The 22,233-nt window shown below is 33.9% G+C and overlaps 3 protein-coding genes across 3 annotated transcripts; all 3 read right to left on the reverse strand.

Moving 5' to 3' along the window:
• Nucleotides 1-5,540: 5,540 nt before the first annotated feature.
• Nucleotides 5,541-11,254, reverse strand: LOC139871689 (E3 UFM1-protein ligase 1 homolog). Its single transcript, XM_071859417.1, has 20 exons — nt 10,973-11,254; nt 10,578-10,889; nt 10,203-10,469; nt 10,038-10,085; nt 9,362-9,427; nt 9,152-9,255; nt 8,891-8,984; nt 8,740-8,796; nt 8,247-8,664; nt 8,025-8,176; nt 7,873-7,938; nt 7,715-7,783; nt 7,526-7,618; nt 7,387-7,452; nt 7,192-7,238; nt 7,017-7,080; nt 6,847-6,924; nt 6,674-6,736; nt 6,355-6,447; nt 5,541-5,893 (listed from the first exon to the last, which is right to left on the reverse strand). Exons 1-20 carry the CDS (start codon nt 11,144-11,146, stop codon nt 5,795-5,797), a joined length of 2,430 nt encoding a protein of 809 aa, XP_071715518.1. The 5' UTR covers nt 11,147-11,254; the 3' UTR covers nt 5,541-5,794.
• A 1,566-nt stretch (nt 11,255-12,820) lies between these two features.
• LOC139873625 (ras-related protein RABE1c-like) lies at nt 12,821-16,044 on the reverse strand. Its single transcript, XM_071861565.1, has 8 exons — nt 15,741-16,044; nt 14,662-14,734; nt 14,473-14,573; nt 14,258-14,323; nt 14,049-14,146; nt 13,886-13,948; nt 13,418-13,510; nt 12,821-13,226 (listed from the first exon to the last, which is right to left on the reverse strand). Exons 1-8 carry the CDS (start codon nt 15,811-15,813, stop codon nt 13,143-13,145), a joined length of 651 nt encoding a protein of 216 aa, XP_071717666.1. The 5' UTR covers nt 15,814-16,044; the 3' UTR covers nt 12,821-13,142.
• Nucleotides 16,045-20,132: 4,088 nt separating this feature from the next.
• LOC139872482 (small ribosomal subunit protein uS8) lies at nt 20,133-21,915 on the reverse strand. The gene is made up of 4 exons (XM_071860367.1): nt 21,858-21,915; nt 21,075-21,225; nt 20,800-20,960; nt 20,133-20,414 (listed from the first exon to the last, which is right to left on the reverse strand). The coding sequence occupies exons 2-4, from the start codon at nt 21,205-21,207 to the stop codon at nt 20,316-20,318; spliced, it is 393 nt and encodes a 130-aa protein (XP_071716468.1). The 5' UTR covers nt 21,208-21,225; nt 21,858-21,915; the 3' UTR covers nt 20,133-20,315.
• Between the last annotated feature and the right edge of the window lie 318 nt (nt 21,916-22,233).

Raw genomic sequence — 22,233 nt, forward strand, 5'->3', positions numbered from 1 at the left:
GGCATTAAATAAGCATAATAATAATTTAGCTACGAGACATTAAATTAAAAAGGTTGAACATAACTTACAATGATTAAAAATAGCGTAGCGTTACACGGACAGAATTTCGACTTACACCCTTACAACATTCGCTAACATACCCTTATTATTAGAATTTAAAATTAAAATTAAAATATAAATATATATATATATATATATATATATATATATATATATATATATATATATATATATATATATATATATATATATATATATACGTTTACATATATAGAGAGAGATGATATATGGATATATAAAACGATCAAAATGCGTTAGCTTTTATAGGCATTTTTGTCCAGGGTATCTCCGCGAGTCGCGGCATTTTTGCACTACAAACTCCGCGAGTCGCGGAGTTCGTAAATCCAGCTCACACAAGTTTGGATCCTAGTCTGCCGACGGTTTTAATATATATATATATATATATATATATATATATATATATATATATATATATATATATATATATATATATATATATATATATATATATAATTTATATAATTAATTATATATTATATTATATTTATATACATAGTTAACTTGTAATTTTTAGTCCGTTGCGTCGAGCGTTGAGAGTTGACTCTGGTCCCGGTTTCGGATTTTCGAACGTCCTTGCGTACTATTTTATATCATGTACTTTGCGATTTAAATCTTGTACTTTTGTAATTTTGAGACGTTTCTCATCAATAATTGGAACCTCTTTAATTGTATTTTGTACTTTTGAGCTTTTTGGTCGTTTGCGTCTTCAATTCGTCGAATCTGTCTTTTGTCTTCACCTTTTATTATTTAAACGAATATTACTTGTAAATAGGACAATTGCAACTAAAAGCTTGTCTTTCTTGAGGAATAATGCTATGAAATATATGTTAGTTTTTAGCATTATCAGAAGGTGACCAAGAATAATATAAAACAAGCTCCAAAAAAGGTTTATATTCCTAAGGTTCCAGCTCCACAACCTGTGTTAAAAACACCTAATAAAGCTTGGAGGTTGAATGATGATAATGTGAAGGATTTATTGGCCGGTATGAACAAATATGCAGTTCTATCATCCAATAAAGATACTTTTGAGGATGATGTCTTGGATTCTAGTTTGCAGAATGATAGTCATCTGAGGGAAAATGAAATGAATGGTATTGATCCAGGTATTCTGGAAGAAATGCTATAAATTTGATGGATTTTAAAACTGCTTGTTGGAACATTAGAGGCATGTGTAATGTGAATAAACAGGATGAAGTTAGAGATTTTATAAGAAATGAAAAAATAAGTGTTTGTGCAGTTATAGAAACACATCTTAAGCCAAGTAATATTAATAAGGCTTATAGTTATGTTTTTGGTAATTGGAGCTGGATTTCTAATGTGCAGTTCAGTCCCAATAGTTGCAGACTTGTTGTTGGTTGGGATAATAATATGGTCAATGTTATGGCTATCCATGTGGCTACACAAGTGATCTTCTGTTTGTTGGAATCTATTGATAAAAGGTATAAGTATTACTGCAGTTTCATATATGCAAGTAATAATGGTAGAAAAAGAACTCAGCTATGGGAGGAACTCAAAGCTCAAGCTCTTAGAGTAAATAAGCAACCATGGGTGCTTATGGGGGATTTCAATGTTACTAGAGGGGTAAATGAACATAGCTCTGGGTGCTTTACTATCACTGAAGAAATGATTGAGTTTAATTCATGTATTAGTGATATAGAGGTAGAGGATTTGGTTTGCACTTGATTCCATTTCACATGGACAAAATCACTTAAAAATCCCTTCTGTAATGTACTAAGGAAACTGGACAGAATAATGATTAATGAGAGTTATTGGCCAGATATCCTCAAGCTTATGGAGTGTTCCTTCCTTTTCTTATCTCTGATCATAGCCCTGCAATAATAGGTGTGCCTAATGGTAAATTTAAAAAGAATAGCTCTTTCAGATTCATGAATCATATTGCAGATAGAGAAGACTTTCTGGATACAGTTGATCAAAAATGGAGATGCAATGTTGAAGGTCATAAAATGTTTCAAGTAGAGACAAAATTGAAGTCATTAAAGAAAGATCTTCATAGGCTGAATTGGAAACATGGTGATGTGTTTCAGAAGGTGGTTGACCTAAGAGATAAACTAAAGAAATGTCAATCAGAAGAAGCTGAAAGTAAGCCTCGTGATCTCATTTCTAGAGTAGCTGCTACTGATACTTTGATAGAATATGAAAGGGCAAAGCAAGAGGAACTTACATTGCTAAAACAGAAGGCTAAGATCAAGTGGTTAGCAGAAGGTGATAGAAACACTAAGTTTTTTTCATAGTGTTCTCAAATGCAGAAAACAGAGAAGCAAAGTTGAAAGTATTTGTGATGACAATGGTACTAGATTTTATGGAGATCAAGTGGGGGATGAGTTTGTTAAAAATTTCAAGGATTTTTTAGGTGTTAGCAGTACCTGCAGACCAATAGAAGAGTTTGGTGATATTTTCTCTGTAAAACTTACTAATCAAGAAGCTTTGGATATGGTTAGTCCTGTCACTGATGAGGAGATAAATCAGCCATATTTGACATTGATAGTAATAAAGCTGTTGGTCCAAATGGTTACTCTGCACATTTCTTTAAGAAGGCCTGGAACATTGTTGGTCAAGATGTATGTTTGGCCATCAAAGAATTCTTTGACACAGGAAAGCTGTTGAGGCAAGTTAATACCACATTAGTTGCTTTAATTCCTAAGATCGATACCCCTCATAAAGTGTCAGAGTTTAGGCCTATAGCTTGCTGCAATGTATTATATAAATGCATTAGCAAGATTCTCACCAATAGGATTAAGACTGGTCTTGATAAGCTTGTGAGTTGCAACCAGCGTGCATTTATACCAGGTAGGTCAATTTATGATAATATCTTGGTTGCTCAGGAGGTGTTAAAAGGGTATAATAGATCCGAAGGTCCTAGTAGGTGTGCAGTAAATATAGATACCCAAAAGGCTTATGATACAGTTAATTGGATTTTTCTTAAGGATATTTTGATTAAATTTGGATTCCATGAGAAGATGGTTAGATGGGTCATGGCTTGTATCACAAGTACAACTTTTTCAATTTGTATTAATGGTGAAGTTGAAGGATTTTTCAAAGGTAGAAGGGGTCTTAGACAAGGTGATTCTATCTCACCTTACTTATTCACTTTGGTCATGGAAGTATTTTCACTTTTAATGAAGAAGCATACTCAGTCAAATAGTGGTTTTAAATACCACCATAAATGCAAAGGTATGAAGCATAGTCATATCCGTTTTGCTGATGACCTTCTTGTTCTTTGTAAGGGTGATGTGGGTTCTGTAAAGGTTGTAAAGAAAGTTCTAAGTGTCTTTGGATAGGTGTCAGGGATGCTACCAAATATTAACAAGAGTACTATATTTTTTGGTAGTGTCAAAGCTGTTACCAAAAATAATATCTTAAGAATCCTCCCTTTTGAAGTAGGTATTCTGCCTATGAAGTATTTGGATGTTCCTTTGTTGACTAAGAAACTAGGCATTAAGGATTGTGAATGCCTAGTTGACAAGGTTAGGAAAAAAGTTATTAATTGGAAAACAAGGAAGTTGTCCTATGCTGGCAGACTGCAGTTGATTGCCTCTGTACTATCAGCTATGCAAAATTACTGGGCTTCAGTTTATGTGCTTCCTAGTGGAGTTGTAGATGAAATAGATAAGCTATTGAAGGGTTTCCTTTGGAGTCAAACTGAAAGTTTAAAGGAAAAGGCTAAAGTTGCATGGAAAGATGTGTGTGTGTTCCTAAGGATCAGGGTGGTCTTGGTTTAAAACCTCTCAAGGAGTGGAATGAAGTGCTTCTTGTAAAGCAAATATGGAGAATTATCAATAAGGGGGATTCATTATGGAGTGTATGGGTCAACTTAGTCAAATTAAAGGGTCAAAGTTTTTGGGATATTGGTCCATGTCAAAATGACAGCTGGGATGGAGATTCTTACTTAAGCTTAGAGATAAAGTCAAACATCACATTGGCTCAGCTTTAATCCAAGGCAGATTGCAGTATCATTAGATTAGCAATGAAGGCAAGAGAGTACCATTCTCTACTCAGCAAGTGTGGATGGACTTAAGATCCAATAGAGCAATTGTATGGTGGTATGATACAGTATGGTTTAAAGGGTATGATCCAAAACAAGCTTTTATACTTTGGTTGGCTATCTTAAAAAGATTAAATACCCAAGATAGAATGATGAATTGGATGCCTAATCAAGATTTAAAGTGTGTATTCTGTGGTAAAGAAACATACTCCTCTAGTCATCTTTTCTTCAAATGTGAATATAGTTTGAATGTTTGGAAGGTAATGAAACATAAACTGATATATAAAGGGCTGCCTGATGATTTGCAGAGTATCATTCAAGGTATTTGCAGATATCCTGTAAGAACTAACATTTGGTGTATTTTAAATCGATTGGTTGTGGCTGCTTGTGTGTATTTTGTTTGGCAAGAAAGGAACAACAGGATCTTTAAAAAAGAGTCTAGACAAGCTGAAGGGGTATGCAGAGTAATCAGTGATTTCATCAAATGTAAACTGTTGACTTTTAAAGTCAAACAGTCAAGTGCTGTTAAGAAGGTTGAAGAAATGTGGGAAGTCAAGTGGTAGTATGCAGATTTCATAGTTTGTATTCGTTGTCCAGGCCTTTGTATGTTGCAGTTTTGTTTTTGTATGTTATGTTTGTTTTGGGCCGTGGGTATGTCCAGGCCTTTGTATGTTTTTGAAGATTAATATAAGTCCAGTTTGTTGTGAAAAAAAAAAAAAGTTTTTGTTAAGTAGAGGGGTTAACGTTGAGTAGATCCAATAAACTACTTTGAACAAACATGCCTATTAATGATGCTACTACACATGCTAGCCTGCTACAACACACAACATTGCACAATTATAACACAATTGAAAACCACTTGTTACCTAACAATCGAAACAACACAGCTGAAACCACTTGCGACCTAACCATTGAAATGTGGACACCTGTTCCTACCTAAAACGGTACCAAAACATCCGAAAGACCGAAGACAACCATGAAAAGGTTGCACATAAAAGCAATAGCCACCGCAACCGATCCCGAACAAGGAGTCACGCTAACTACCAAAAAATCCAGTCACATGCCCGAAGCCGTGGAAAACCGAAAGAAACCAACTCGAAGAGTGAAACCGGTCGATGCCCCCGGGGTTGAAACAAGCTAATGGATATTGAAAAGCATTCTTTAAACTGATGAGCCAAAAAAAATCACATCATCTCGTCGCTAAACCCGGATCAAGGAAGAGCATCGGCACAAGGCGAATCGCAAAGGAAGGAAACTAAACACGAATCAACGCGGGATAGGAGATCAAGGGAATCGGGAACAAAAACCCAACAAACAATCAACCATTTACTATTGTACCAACAAACCACGCCAAACATGAACCACATCAAATGAACTACAATAAACACCACCATTGAAAGCTGTTTTTATTTTCTAGAAGCGTAACCTTTATTAATAATAATAAAAATTCCTCTCATGACACCAGCTTGGTTACATTCTTCACCCTTTTGCTTATCAATTTAATTGCAAATTAAGTAATTTCACCAGACAAAAACTGAAGCTTTCTTATCATAACACAGTTAGTTCATCATCAAGTCTACAAGACTACAAAAGATTTCAAATTAACAATACTTTCTACATATCCAGCTGTCCAAGAACTAAGACATCCAAAATCAACAGCACTGCTTTTTTCTATCATATATTTAGGACTCTGTTACATGCATGAAGAAGCTACTGTGAAGGACGAGCGACTAAGCCTTTTAATGCGGGCATCAACCTCTCGAGAAGCTCCTTTTTGCTTAAAGTTCTGTCAGATGTACAATCTTCTTCCTAAAGTATCAAAAGCATAAGCATACACGTACGTCAATATATTAATGAAACAAACAAAATATTGATCAAGGTTGCGAAAAACACTACTCGGAGAGTACTCGGCTAGGATTTTTTAGAAGTACTCAGAAACTCGGTCAGTACTAAGATGTTGACCAAGTTTGACTTTTACCGACTTTGACCAAGTATTGACTGATTTTGACCGATTTTCCGAGTAGTCCCGAGGTTTGGCCGAGTTTCACAGAATTTTGACTGAGTTTGACCAATTTTGACCGAGTACACGCCAAGTGATTCCGAGTTCGGTGGTCCACAATTTCTTGTTTTGTTATATTAAGGGGTATTTTAGGCGTCCACAATTTCTCACTGTTTTTTAGACGCCTAAAAAAATTTACAACTTTTTTTGGGCGTCTAAACATTAAAATCAACAACATGATTAAACCAACCAATATACATGATGGACTTACATCGCCTGTTGCTGCTGATATAAGTGTCAAAAGAGTCACTGTTGCGGCATGGTACTCCTCTAGGATTTTGTATGCTGACTCATCTAATTTATCCTGTCACAGTGACATCATGGTTTATCAAGGTTTTAAACTTTGAACAACGAAACCCATAAAAACACAAACCAAGCCACTAATTTTAATCAAAGACTGAAGATTTAAGGAGTTCAAGTTGTTTTTGTTTGGTGCTATTTGATACATCATACATGAATGCTGATATATCATAACCTTAGTGATGATGTTCATATGTTAATAAGATTTCAAGATGACCCCACAAGCTTACCTTTAATTTAGATATTGCAACTGAAATGGTCCTCCCAGGTGCTTGAAGAGCCCTCCCGTAATACTGTAAATATAACGTGATTAATAAAAATAACATAATCAGAATGTAATTCCTCAATGTTTATGCAGTTGAAAGTATTAAAGAAGTACGAATGGGGTATAAGTTGTTCAAACCTGTACATAAAGTAGAGAAACAACTTTAGGTAGGATAGCGACCGGATCGGTTTCAGCAGAAACTTGAGCAGATAAATCCTGAAAATCATTTTAAATATGTGGCATGTGAAATTTTCTAAATAAAAACATTAAAATGATTATTCAACAATTGAAATTCAAAGAAGAGATACCTTGCGATATGAATGAAGAAGAGTTCTTTCCAATTTCTTGTCAAGCTTTTTCATAGTCAAGCCACTACAGATATAAAAAAATGAAGATTGTTTTTTATTGTCCAGTTTGATTATTAGTTAGAAATGATATTTAGAGAAGACCAAAATATAGACTAAAGATTTGAACATTTCTTACCATTCATCTGCAAATGCTCTTAGTGCAGTCGTAAATCCTTCAACTCGCTGCAACAGTAAAAAAAAATATATCGAATAAAACATCAGATTATCTGTTTGAAAAATACAATTTTTTATTATTTTATTTTTACAATAGTTTATAAGTTTCACTACCACCGACAGATGTTATGAGCAGTGTTGCTGAAAAAGCACATACCTTTCCTTCTAAAGCTTCAACAAGTGCATTAGCCTTTACAGATAAAGGTCCATCGAAATTCTTAACCTATTAATGTAATAACAACTAAATTAAGAAGAAATAAAACACACACAACGTAAAAAAGAAAAAAACCTCATACCAGTGCCATTCGATCTCCAGGGCTAAGTGAAATAGTTGCTGGATTATTGACGTCTTGAACATCGATACCATTTTTCAACTTATGAAGCGTATCCTACGTGAGGACCATAATTATGCCAAAAAAGTTAGGTCATATGACTATAAGATGATACAAGAATATTAATAAGATTTAAAGATTTGTATACGTTACCAAAGTTGATAAAAGCATGTCCGCCAAAGGAGTAGCTGTGGTTTTTAGCAAGTGTCGGTGCAAAAGAACCTGCAGTATCAAAATGCATGTGTTTTATCCATAAAAAGCATAAACCTTTTTCATCTTATAATGTGCCTAGATTTAGAATAATTAAGTACCGAGGTTGATGGGTTATCGTCAAACAAATCCAAACCTTTCTCATATAACTGCAGATTCAATGAAGCCTGCAAATAAAGAATTTAAAAGACATTAGATAACAACGGACTATTATTCCTAAATTGATCTAATGGAACAAGAACAAACTGATTACCTCATCGAGTTTCTTTTGCAAATTATCAATAATGTGCTTAATTTTCTGTGAATTATCTGTGAATACAGCCTTTTTTCTCTCATTCCATGCATTGATCAGCATGGGTCGTAAATGACTAGCTAAGGGTGCAAGAACCGTCTCGGGATCAATGCCTACGATATCCACACATTTTAGTGATAAACACATACATAAGGAGGTTAAATATTATAACTATAAACTCACCCTGATCTTCAAAGTCTGGAAAAAATTCAGTTATCCTTCGGCATAACTCTTTTTCTGAAAACAAACCAGGACTTTCTTCTTTTGATTTATTTGATTTTGGGTCGGACACGACAGATGAGGATGTACCCTTTCCTTTTCTCTGGTTCTTTTTTGATTTAGTTGAAACAGGTTCTTGATTTTCTGAACTATTATCAACTGCGCCTGTTTTAGTATTTGTGTTTCCTTTCCCTCTTTTTTTCTTTGATCCTTTATCAGCTCCTGGCTTGTTGGACCCACTTTCACTACTAGTATCGTTAAAATCAGACGTACCACTTGTTTCTTGTCCCGATTTAGCAACTTTGTTGACACGAACTTCATCGCTAGATGGCCCAGACATACTAATGGTATCTAAATCTTTCTCCATGCGATCATAAAGATCCTGGAATAACAACTCAACAGGTACTTTACTAGAAAGTTTCTAACGTAAACATAACTCTTGTGAAATAGAAAGTACCTTGACAAAATCGGTGCTGAAAACATATGATTCCCCCAAAATAAGTGCTTTATTAGCCTAAACAAGAAACATAATGACTAATAACTAAGTAAAAATGCCGGAGATCGCATCAAGCTTATGAACGAAAGTGGAAACTTATGAGAGATGTAACCTTCAGTGCCGTTTGTACTGATGGACAAAGAGACAACAACTTATGTGCATCCTGGGAAACAAAAGATGTTGGTAAAACTGAAAGTGAATCGATCCTGCAGGGGACAGAGAAGAATAACTTATATCAGGACAGATTGGACAAAATTCCTAACGTATATAATTTATTTAAAGCAGTACTTGAAAGATGGCAAACAATTTTCACAAAATTCCTAACGTATATAATCTATTTATAGTAATAAATTCAGAAGATAGCACTCCTTACCAGCTACCACGATCTATGGCATCCTCCACGGCTGCATCCAGCATTTCAACAGTTGATGGGTGAACAAATAAATTAACCAAGGATATACCTTCAGGATACCTAGACTAAACTCACATGCATGACCAAAACATTGATTAGATGATTATCACCAGAAGCTTTCGTACAATCAAATAAAATATAATACGGAGTACAAATTTAAAATTACAATACCTGCAGAAACTGAATGGGTTGCGTAATTCCAAGTTTATGCAGGGCGTCATAGCTGACAACAGAGTTCTGTAACAGAAAATAGTTTAGTTGGCAATATATCACTGAAAATAAGTAAAAGCGGGGTCATGTAATTCTGCTGTATAAAACAAAATTCCAACTAATATAATTGAATATCCGTCCTTCGCTACTTTAGATGAGACTGTGGGTCTAGGGATCTCTATATTTAGAAAGACCCTCAAGACTTACATTAGGACTTATAATCCTATAAGGAAATTAAGCCATCTATTATTCATATATATCTTGAAAGTATTTGATCTTATCTTGAACTCTTGGACTTATTACTTAGCGGCCTTTGAGCCCCAATCCCCGGTCTCTATCAGTCTGATATTTGTGAGTTTGATACATAAATCATTCTACTCACTCAGATTCATAGCTTAGACTATTAACAAAAGTATAACTAGTCCAAATTCAGTTTACACTTTATCTCATCAAAATTATAATGTGGAGAAAATTCACACACTTAATTTTCCTGGCAGAATAAAGAATGCCTACTGTCAGAAATTAATTGAACGATCTACTAATTTCTCTATTACGATCGTCTAAACATTGTGAAGTGGCCTTAGTAGAGTTGGTGACAGAAAAGGCAATCATAGGATTATTAGATACAATTTCATACCTGCGAATAAAAAGAATCCACACATTCTTTTTGAGCAATGGCAAACACCTGCATGATGTAATAACTAATCAGATTACAAAATAATAACTAATAAAAAAAAAATGAAAGAAGTTTAAGATAACCTCCAAATCCAAGATTTTAGATAGCATTTGTTAAGTCACTTACACTAGGCGTCCAATGAACACCAGCACGAACTGATCCAAGAACTTGCCCATCCTTCACCAATCCATTAAACATTGATTGGAAAAACGAACCTTCAACAGCCACACCGCTCGCACCATCCATTTCTTGAAGTAATACTTGCAATGAGCCCCACAATGCTGACAAGTTCATAGGTACAGTAATGCCTCTAGCAGCTCCACGCACCATTGCATTAACGCGCGCAACATACGCCGGTGTGTATAACTGTCCACCTTCAAGTCTTCCTTTTATCTACATCACATATAACATTATATTCAAAAGTTATCGAACGGGATCCAACGATGTGATAAATACTCATTTAATAGCTAACTTAAATAAATCTAAACTATAAGGCATTACCATGGAGCCAATTCGGGGCTCCAAAACCGAAACGAGCAACTCAGAACCAACTTGATATTGAGCAGCAATCTCAGCAAGAGCAATCTGACTACATTCCTGAAGCCGATCATTAATCTCTTCACAAATATTATTCCAATACAAATCAGATATTATTTCACCATTAATCAACATCAACTGAGGATCATTAGCAACAACAACTTGAGCTTGTTTCTCCACATGATATAAATCAACACCAACACTATCAGCCACATCAATCAACGAAACACGACCTAATTTCTTAATCTGTGACACAATTTCAATCCGTAATTGATCCTACAACACATAAAAAGTAGACAATTACAATAAATTAAAGCAGGTGAACAGCAATTAGATAGAGATATAGAATATGTACGTACAGGAGTGATGTATTCTTTGCCGGAAACAGTGTGAAGAAGATCGAAATCAATGATATGAAGAAGTTGAAGCTTTTGAATCAATTCAACGACGTTACGTTCTGATAAACGAATGCTTGATTTAGCTTGTTGTGCGGATTCAAATTGACGCTGTAACTCGAGTAATTCTGCATCCATTTTTTTAATTTTTAGAATTTGTGATTTGTAAGAGTTCAAGTGTGTTTTGGTTTTGTGAGGGTTTATAAGAATGGAGTGATCATCGGTTACAAAATCGAAGTGAGTACTAAATTTGGGTGAGAGTTGCCGTGTGTGTTTGGTTTGTAAATTTTGTTTTTACTTATTGCTGGTTTTTATTTTTATTATAAATTTTTATTTTTATATATTATATTTATTTATATTTATATTTATTTGTTTTTTTTAGTAAGCGAGGAAACGCTCAATGAGAACATTGGCTTCCCCATAGAAGGTAAAAACTCTTATAATCAAGTCCCTCGAGCGCGAATGTTTACTCCTCCATGTTCAGAATGGGTAAAGTGGTTCATTTCGAGCAAGTTGAAGGAAAACTCCTTAAACCATGTACGAAGAGCATGAAGGCTTCAAATGCAGTTTCTATCCAGACGAGAGATTGAAGAAGAAAGCGATGTGTGCCCTGCCTTTCCTCGAAAGGTGGTTGCAACGGGCTTTTATGAAAATTAGTGTTAGTTGTGTTTGTATGTTTGGATGATCTCTGCGGTCCTTTTTCTAATTTTATGTTTTTGGTGGCTTGTTTGTTGGTTTTGGTTTATTATTTAGGTTGTTTGTTGTTGTCGTTGTATGTTTGCTTGGTTTGGTAATACTCGCTTCTAGATAGTTTGAGGGTTGTTTCATAGTTGTAGTCTTGGGGTTTCGTTGTAGCCCTCTAGATGAGAGACTTGCATGTTGAGGTGTTTGTGCCTTTGTTTTTTTCCTGTTGGCTTTCATTTTTCATGAAAGCTCCGTAGTTATAAAAGTTTTTGTTTATTCTTTTTTTTTGTTCAAAAAAATAAATAAATTAAGAGAAATTAATTAATACATTTTGTTAAAAATGGTTATATCAAGATACATTTTTGATATTTTCTTTTTGTCAATTTACACCCTTCCTTGGCGTTAGTTCGCAAATGAACCATGTGCGAACCAATATGTTATCGAGGATCATAATGAGTGACCGGTTTTTATTGACTTCGCATAGGTTTGCCTTCGTACAATGCGATTCCCATAAGGGGAAACCAAAGGACTCTTTCGCACCTAACCTGGGTGAGCTAAAGGTTGCATTTGCAAGCGATCGTGTGCATTTTTTTTTTTGCATAGACACAGAATGCTTACAAGTTTAAGCATCGTGCTGGACGCTGGTTGCAAAACAAAGCACCCAAACAATCACATATACATTAAAAGTGGGGGGGACTATATATATCAGACAGTTCAAGAGTTATTTGCCACAAAAAAAAAAAAGATAGTTCAAGAGTTGAGGGCCACCCCCAAGAGTTTATTTGAGGTGATTCAGACTGTAACTGCTTCCGCAATCAATCAGAAAGCGTTTTGCAGCTGGAAAGGTAAATTAGTTTTACAAAGAGTAGATTATCATCAAATATCAAATGCAGCAAAAACATGTGGCCTGATTAACGTTGCAAAAGGATGCCAGTTTCAATGCATTTACTTAGGGCTTTATGGGTCAAAATTGCCACCTCTAATTAAGATATTCGTTCATCCCTTAATCACAAGATCGCAATCTTATGTTACTTATATTCGTTTTTAACGTTGAAGCTCTTCGAAGGTCACGAACAGGTTAAATGCAATGGCTACAAGATTTCAATGAAGAAAGCAACATAACTCCATGCTTATTGAACAAGTTATCATCTTCAAAGTTCCCTACAAGCTTACTTCTATGGGCTCTATTGGATATGGTAAAGAAATACAAAACGCCAAACGAAAATTTGTCCTCTTAAAACAGATGTGATACAGCTAAAAAACAAATGATTAAAACCTATGATGTTTAACCTAACCCATAATTTGAAAATAAAAATAAATTACTAATAAGTCAAGCAGCCCATCATCATACTGTCATAGCATTTGGTATATTACCACCCATGCTGTATCTGTATCGTTAACAATAGCGAACCACATGCAGAGCAGCACCTTTGAAGCATTCTATGGCTGTTTAAGAACCGCAGCAAGCTGATTTTTGTGCATCTCCACCATTTGCACCTCTGCCATCTGGTTGATTAATCTTAATAGTTGATGGCTGTAAAGATAACCAAAATCTTGTCAATACAAAAACGTATAAATCTAAAAGAGAGAACTTTGGTTACATATAATAATCATTAATTCCAACATAAATGCAACAAATATGCCCTTTTATCTTAAAGTGTTGGTCCAACTTATGCCCTTTTCTTGTTCATATAATGATTTATTGAAGTAAATTGTAAAAAATACCTCAGCCTTGGAGTCCGATTCTGCAAGCCGTTGCTTAATATCTGTTGCTACCGAAAAGAAAACTTGTTCCACGTTTAGGTTCGTCTTTGCACTCTGTGAAAACAAAATTATGTTCATCTAATGTACGTAAACATAACACGTTTACCAGAAAAATCTCTTTACTTCATTTTGAAAAAGTAATTTGTAGTGGTGGCAATTTCTACCCATTTACTTATAAACAACCATTTAGATAAAATTAAAATATACTGTATATTAATATGTTAATATAGTTCTTTGCTTTCACAAAAATACAATCGTATTTGACACACTAATTATATAAGGATCTCAATCTTCGGAAGAAAGCATTGTAAACCAACCCTAACTTACGCGTTTCTTACAGTAAAAAATAGTCACCCATTATCAAACCCGCTCACTTTGCCACCTTTTTTGTTAGAAATACAAAGCAGCGTACATAACCGATCCACTTACAGTTTCAAAAAACTTAATGCCATACTCATCAGCTAATGCTTGGCCCTTTGAGGTAGGCACAGCCTACAATATATTGTGACAGTGTCAGATTTATGCTAGGAAAACTCTGATTTTAATATTGAAATCAAAAGCTTAAATATGAAAAATGGAAGGAAAAAAATACCCTCTTGCTTTCATCCATATCAGCCTTATTTCCAACAAGGATTTTGTTAACATTGTCAGAGGCATGTTGTTCGATGTTGCGAATCCAGTTTCTTATGTCTGGCAACAATAGGTGGATATATAGCAATGATAATTGATATCCAACATAAGGAAAACATGGAAATAAAGGGGGAAAAAAAAACTATCGAAAAAAAGAGACGGAAATCTCACTGTTGAAAGATGATTCATCTGTAACATCGTACACCAATAAAATTCCCATAGCTCCCCTATAGTAAGCTGGAATAATTTGGAGAAGAAATATTAATATTATGTAAATTACATATTATTTTAAAGCGAATAAAGGGATTATTATGCAAAAAAGTAAGCATTCATATGGTATATAATGCATAATGAAATTATCTACAAGAATAGAAACTGGAACATACCAGTTGTAATTGTCCGGAATCGCTCCTGACCAGCCGTGTCCCAAATTTGGAGTTTGATCCGTTTGCCATCAAGTTCAATGGTTCTTATCTTAAAATCAATACTGTAAGTCACACGAGGTCAAATATGTTAAATTCCGTTGTAAAAATTCATATTTTCATGTAGACTAGGACTAGGATAGATCAACTCACCCTATGGTAGTGATAAAACTGGTAGTGAAGGAACCATCAGAGAAACGCAAAAGAAGGCAACTTTTTCCCACACCTGCAAGGAAGAAAAAAAAGGACAAAACTATCATTTGAAGGTAAATCATAGATAGGCATGATATGAAGCCTGGAACCATCATTTTATAATAGACAACCCACATGATAACACACATATAACAAAAATTAAAAGTTTGTTGCAGCAGAACTAAAGAATAATGTTAACAAGAAGTTGCAGAATCACAGTATCACATTTTTCTATTCCTGACTCCTTGCTAACATGTTAATGCTCAAAAAGGGATTATGTATTTATGTGGTATCGAATGCAGGAAAATGGTACCATATAAAATAGAAAAGTTGGATTTGTATAATAAACGTGTATGCAAGGGTATGTCATAAACGAAATTTTGACTGTCTAAACATACGGAAACTCGATATCAGTGTGCTTAACCTTGAATAGAAACACTCAATATTCAAAAGCCTCAATTTACAGTTACGCATATCTTATTGTATTACAATCAGACACCATCTGAAATGGCCCCAATAGAAGAAAACATGACTCAAGAGGATGGGATATCAACAGCAAAGGCAGTATAAATTTGGAACTAAAACTAATTGTAACAATTTCCTAACGCAAAAGTCAAAACTATATAGTCAATGGAAGTAAAAAAACTGCACTTGGATAATTTTTTTCATTCTAATCACATAAAAACAAAGAAATCAAATTATTTCCATTCATATATTGACCTCTATTTCTACATAAGTTCTCTCTATAGGTATGAACCTCCTTTATAACAACAGAGAAAATAACATAATATTACTACTAATATGGTATATATGTGAGTGTGTGTGCACTAATTAAACTGAGATCTGTACAATAATAACACCTCTAATATTTTAATTTGATGAACTTTTTGACAATCAATATCAATAATATAACCCTTCAATAGACAATAATTAACAATATCAATGACAATACACATAAACGAATGAACCTAGTCATGAATCAATTAATCAATCAAATAAATTATAAATTATAATTACGAAGATTAGAATTTAGAACGTACCGCTATCGCCAATCAAAAGGAGCTTAATAAGGTAATCATAATCAGCTCGTGCCCTAGCCGGTGGAGCGGCCATTGAATTGAATTATTTGAAAGGATTATCAAAAATAAATAATAGCTTTACAAGATGAGTATAAATACATACAAATAGATATCTGTAACAGACAATTAGAAAAATCACCAAGAGATTCAAAGTATCATTATCATAACTAAAACTTATATTCAATAATTGATAAAAGATCCCTCATTCAAAACTGTAGAGATTATTACTCTTTTAGTGGCACCTTAAACTTTGCTGCACGCATAATAAAGGAGAACAAAATAACCATAAGGACGCCATACATGATTAGAAGTAACGGTACACCGAGCCGAACCCTGCTCGAGCTTAAATCGGGTTCGAAGCTTTGCTCGTTTATAATTTGTTGAGCACACGACTCGGTTTAAGCCTAACATATAAAGTTCAAGCTTGGTTCGTTTGAATTTAAGAAAGCCGGAGCTAGACTCGTTTATTTAATAATATTACAACAACAAGAACAATATTCAATCCCGTAATCTCGCGCTCGTTTATTTAATAATATTATCATTTAATTATTATTTTATTTTTATTTTATTTTATTTGATATTTATATTTATATTTATATTTATTTATATTATTTATTATTTATTGTATACTTTTTAATCATATATAATACAATTTAATTATATTTTATACTTTATTAAATATTATTTAGTTTTGAGCTAATCACGATTGATCTTTCATATAACAACACTAATTATTCGAGAAATCACAACTATTTTTGGAGGGTAATTAAGGTTTTTTTTTTTTCAAATAATAACACTTAAACCTACTCATAAGTCATAAATATACAAATTCTACAATTATATTTAATTTATATGTCACAAATTTTAACTGTACAACTCACGGGCTCCAAATCTAGTATCATTATCATTATAAAATTGAATTGAAAGTCGTTGATCGTAGCCACAGTTGTGGCCACGGTTTGGATGTTTTGAATATATCGAAACACGATGGTTTATAATTCCATCTCATTGAAGAAAAATAGACTTTTTGATTTTATTCGTTTATTTTCTTTTTCGTGACTTAAAAATATATCTCTAGTTGGAACTATTGGTATTTAACGCCTTAAGGATATTGCTAACTTATTAACTTGTACTCTGTAATTGTCAACTTACTAATATCATCAAAAATCGTAACTTTGATGTAGTGTTACTTAACACCTTAAGGATATTGCTTAACAATTAAACCAACAAAACACATATGATGCGACTTGATAAAACTCTCTTTATCGTAGACCACTGATAACTGATGAGTGTGATGTAACAAAAGTCTAAAGGGAGGGGCGAATTGAAAATAGTCTCGAAATCTTTGAGTAAGATAATGTGACGTGACAGCATTAGAAGATAAACGAGATCCGGATCGGCCCGTGCGTTGCGACGGGGTCTTTCGAGTATGTGTTAATCCATGTTTTAGATGTCGGTGTGTTTAGCGTTTTTTAAAAAGGTGCCCGTTTCGCGTATAATTAGTTGCGTTGTGTTCATAAAATTATTCCGAGGTTAACGAAGGTGTCGGTAAAATTTAACGATCGACGAGCGGGAAGATACGGTCCGGTAAAAATTCTGGTGAAGTTTGATTAAGTTTTTTTAATAGAATAATGATTTGATGGTTTCTACCCCTGAAAAATTGTAGTTTGGATGATAGTTGAGGGGCTGGTTTGTAAATTTGTTTTTGAGATGTCGTTTTCATCTCATGAAACGACCAAAAATTGCACCACTATTAATAATAACTAGCAAAAATCGGACCGCGCGTTGTTGCGATTGTATTTGGATATGGGTTGGTCGATACCTAATAGACTTAATGAGCTACAGGTTTTTAATGTCTTTTATGAAACTAATGTCGAGCTAGAACTGAGGGGAGAAATTGGGGGGGAAATGGGGCGGTAATGTCTAACTTAGCAGGTGTTTTACACATCCACATGGTTAGCGTTTTTTTTAAAAAAAACGTCTATTTTTAGTATAGTTAATTGCGTTGTGTGGGTAAAATTATTTCGAGTTTAATGGTCATGTCGGTGAAAAAAGCTCGCAGCGAATAGGAGTGTATATGTATAAAAGTTAAGAATGGTTAGTTTTTTTAAAAAAAAATCCGTTTTGATCGCCGTGAGTTGCGGTGTGTTCGTAAAATTATTTCGATTTTAACAATGAAGTCGGGGGAAAATAACTTGCGACGGATAGAAAGATAAGGCCCGTTAAAAAGGTAGGTGGGTTGTTAGATTAAATTAAAATTAGAAAATTGAATTTTCATTTTATAGCTTTAAATGGAGGGGTAAGTTTATAAATTGTATTAAAGTGTAGGAGGAGAAAGTATAGAATTTGTTTTTGTTATTGGGTGTCGTTTGGAAAGTCATGGGAGATCAAAACCACCAAAAATTCCATGGCTGTTAGTATGCAAGTACAATATTAATAATTAATAATATTAATTAATAATTAATATTAATAATAATTAATTGGGACAAGGTGACAAGGTTTTAGACAAGCCGATTTTTCTATTGTTAGCCTTAAGGGCTATACATAAGAAGTTATTTGAAGCTTTAATAGTGGTGCGTGAAAGTTAGTAGGGTAGTTATTTAGAGAGGTTATTGACAAAGTACAAATAAGTGATGCATGTCCTAAAGTCTTAAGCATAGCCTTAAGGGCTATGTTTAGAAAAACGTCCACCCAGCCATCACACTTCCTCAAATAAATTGAGGACCCAATATATTACATTAATTAATTATACAATGCATAAGTCCCAAAACAAAAGGTTCAACAAATCTTCCACACAAGTTTGTGATAGGAAATGCTTTGAAATCACGAACACCATCACAAGTCATGAATGGCAAGTCCAACACAAGGTGGTGCCAACAACATCACCGCAATCACAAATGAATGGCGAGGTGATCACAAAACTGATGGGCATCGTTACAATGACTGACGCAGAGGTCATTTTTGGCGAGTTTGGATTAAATGACCATGAGTATTAGGGATGGCAATGGTCATCCGATCCAGCGGATATCCATCCGATCCACCCGCTTCGTGATGGATACGGATGAACTTAAATGGATATGGATACGGATATGGATGAACCTAAATGGATATGGATATTGACATGGATGAAAAGTTTCATCGATGGATATATCCATTAACACCCGAAATACATATACAAATACATAAATCTAAATATATGCTTACATATTTACTATTACTAATGCATTTACCGTTAAATTTATATTTAGCATTCAACACTATATTGAATTAACTGTGATATATTACAATAAAACACGTATATCTAACAAAATTAACGGAGAAATTACATATATAATTTTTCATTATCTATGTTTAATAGTAGATTCAACAAATGTGTTCTATCTTCGACAAAGATTACACATTGTAATGGATATATTTTGATTATGTCATATTATATGTATATTTTCCTTTACTACGTATTTGTTTTCATCACATATTAGGAAATATTATACTTCGTAACATCTTTTTTGATATCCAGTGGATATCCATTAACCCGTTTCATCCAGTGGATATGGATATGGATGAACAAAAACTAAATGAATATGGATATGGATGAACAAAAACTAAATGGATATGAATATGGATACGGCATCACCCGATCCATTGCCATCCCTAGTCCATTACATAGCAAGGTCATTTTTTATGGGTTGTTAAGTTGAAGGTTGTGGAAAGTGGTGTTAGAAGGTTTTGAGATGTGATAAATTATGATTGATAATTGAGTGAAATTATAAAATTATAATAAATAATAAACAACCACATCATTTTTAGCGTTAGAAACCAGCCCGACGCCCCCCAAAAAGCACGCCCGTAAGGGGGGTGGTTTTTCTTTTTTTGTGTTCACGTCATAGGCTTGGAAAAATGAAGCCCCGTAAAGAGCAGTCTAATACATATTTACACACACTGCACAAATAACCTATAATACGCATATGCTCTATACACGCAAAACATCAAAAAACCTCTAATACAAATATACACATTCTCCATGCACGCAAAACATCCTTCAATGAACCGTAAAAATGGCAATTAAACCACACGATGATATTTTGTAACACCGCCTTATCCCACCAGCATATATGGTAATGACTGTTGAACAGTAAATGATAGAAATTTGCAATACCATGATTGTCTAGTGCATAAATTTAACGGAGGTCAATACTAAATAAATTGTCTTTTTAGCATTGAAGAATACAACAACAACAACAATACCCAATTATACCAAAGTGGAGTATGGGGAGGTTAGATGTAGACAGTCTTTCCTCTACCCTAGAGTAAAAGTGAAGCTGTAACAGGTATCTCAATACCCAACAACAATACTTCATCCAAAAGTGAAGCTGTAACAGGTATCTCAAATAAACATAAGATAGTAATGATGTGTTCGACATAGCAATTCAAAGACAGTCATACTAACAAATTCTATCCAGTCACAAAAAGATAAACATAATTCTTTCAAGCTCTCTACCGTATAAATAGCTTTAGATCATAAAAATACTCCGAGATTTAGTAAAAGAAACCAAGCACTTTACCCCCCACATTCTTTCTTCTGGCTTCCTCGTGATCCATGATTCCAGCCGATGTAGTCAAGACAATATACCCAAACTGCATTATTAACAAGTTGGTCAACATTAGTACTTTCAAGAAATAAACAAAATGACAAAGGTACCAATATTGAAGTCATGTTCACCAAATAACCCTATACTTTCAAAAGATGTACTAATAACGAACACGATATTTTATTTCTAATTGATCAAAATGAAATAATAAACCAACTATAAAGTTGGTAAAAGTGATTTAGACGTCATACATGTAGAGAAAATCATGTCTCTACCCTAAGGTTCCGATAATCAAATATAATACAAAGTTTACTACAAACACATGTTCAGACAAACCCATTTTAACCATAGCCCAAATTTCAGTTTTAATCCAAACTCATTTCCTAACCGACCCACCAACTTTGGCAGCTTAAAAAGAAAAAATGTTTAACCTGTCTTGATGGAAGAAGTCTAGCAGTCCAGGGCTCAATTTCCTTCACACCAACATCAAAACGAGGACTAATGACGCCACATTTGTTCAAACGTCCATTCAGTTCAACAACAATCTTTCCAGACCTGTGGTCATCAACATACTCAAATTCACCAATATAACCTGCATAAGTTGAACCATACAAGCATGTCAATTCAAATACCATATAACTTGTGTTTCAACTGTTGTACAAGCTGCAAATCAGGTACAAGTATTCAAAAGAAAACGAGAACAAACCATGCTTTTGCATGACCATAAGAAACTTGATAATCACTTTTGAAGAAGGCCTGATCATGACCTGTCTCTTCCCCCTCTTCTCGGCATTGTACATGCTCTTGAGAGCGTCATTCAATACGCTAACCCTCACCATCTTCACAAAATCTAGATACTGCAAACGAGCGTGACCATAAAGTAAAGATCAGTAATAATATAAAACAATTGCTGACATATATAAGTACGCATTCAACTATAAAGCTCAAAAGGCAGGAATGAAATAAAGCAATACTACTGGCCACTGTTTTGGTATTATAAAACAAACCAAATACAATTGAATAGTCTAATTACAGAATAATCACAAAACATTTTCAATTTTTTATAATTTGATGCACCATCTAATTCTTCATATAAACACTTGCATCATTTTCAGCATAGATAAAATATAAATACAAACCAAGTTTATCACATAATTAAGATAAATAAATCACAATTCTACTGTATCAATAGCTGATATGCATCAGCACCAAAAAGAGCTCAAAACTAATAATCACAAAAATTAAGAATATATGTATGTGTATATACACGCAAGGAAGTTGCATACAAAAACAAACAGAAACAACAAGCATTAATCGCTTATAAATCAGTTACATTCAAATGATAATCTAATAGCATTGTTTTCGAAATCATCAGTAGTTAAAACAATTAAATTACAGAAGAAAACGCCGATTTACATATGTTTTGGAGCTGTATGTAGGATTGATTGTGCAAATTACAAAAAAAAAAAAAAAAAAAAATAGGATTTACCTGTAACCGTAAAGGGCAGCGGCGATTGCAGTTGGTGAGGAAAGGCCGAAAGGATACAAGTGACTGCAATGAAGTTAGGGTTTCGGACTTTAAAGAAACATTAGAAAGTTACAATATGAGTCCCTCATCTCTTATTCGCATCAATAATTTACCTATAAATTTGTTTTTCCTTTTTGGAACTTCAAATACACACTCATTTTTTTGTGCACCACATAGCTCGAACTTCCAACCTTAAAGTTGGTGAATTTTCTTAATACCGATAAAGCAAAAGCTATTTGGTAAGTTAGATAAGTGATATAGATGTTAAGTATATAGAATGATATATTTAGTAACTAGTAATAAGTGGACGAATAAATAATGTTGTTTGATTTTGAAC

Source organism: Rutidosis leptorrhynchoides, chromosome 10 (assembly GCF_046630445.1).
Source record: "Rutidosis leptorrhynchoides isolate AG116_Rl617_1_P2 chromosome 10, CSIRO_AGI_Rlap_v1, whole genome shotgun sequence".
Classification (NCBI taxonomy): Eukaryota; Viridiplantae; Streptophyta; class Magnoliopsida; order Asterales; family Asteraceae; genus Rutidosis; species Rutidosis leptorrhynchoides.

Coding starts and splice junctions, on each gene's coding strand:
- LOC139871689 (XM_071859417.1), bottom strand. CDS start 11,146: ATGGATGCAGAATTACTCGAGTTACAGCGTCAATTTGAATCCGCACAA. Junction 7,784..7,872: donor ACGATAACCCATCAACCTCG/GTACTTAATTAT, acceptor TTGATACTGCAG/GTTCTTTTGCACCGACACTT. Junction 7,619..7,714: donor ACATGCTTTTATCAACTTTG/GTAACGTATACA, acceptor GTCCTCACGTAG/GATACGCTTCATAAGTTGAA.
- LOC139872482 (XM_071860367.1), bottom strand. CDS start 21,207: ATGGTGAGGGTTAGCGTATTGAATGACGCTCTCAAGAGCATGTACAAT. Junction 20,961..21,074: donor TATGGTCATGCAAAAGCATG/GTTTGTTCTCGT, acceptor CAACTTATGCAG/GTTATATTGGTGAATTTGAG. Junction 20,415..20,799: donor GACTTCTTCCATCAAGACAG/GTTAAACATTTT, acceptor TTAATAATGCAG/TTTGGGTATATTGTCTTGAC.
- LOC139873625 (XM_071861565.1), bottom strand. CDS start 15,813: ATGGCCGCTCCACCGGCTAGGGCACGAGCTGATTATGATTACCTTATT. Junction 14,147..14,257: donor AGATGAATCATCTTTCAACA/GTGAGATTTCCG, acceptor TATTGTTGCCAG/ACATAAGAAACTGGATTCGC. Junction 13,949..14,048: donor ATATGGATGAAAGCAAGAGG/GTATTTTTTTCC, acceptor AATATATTGTAG/GCTGTGCCTACCTCAAAGGG.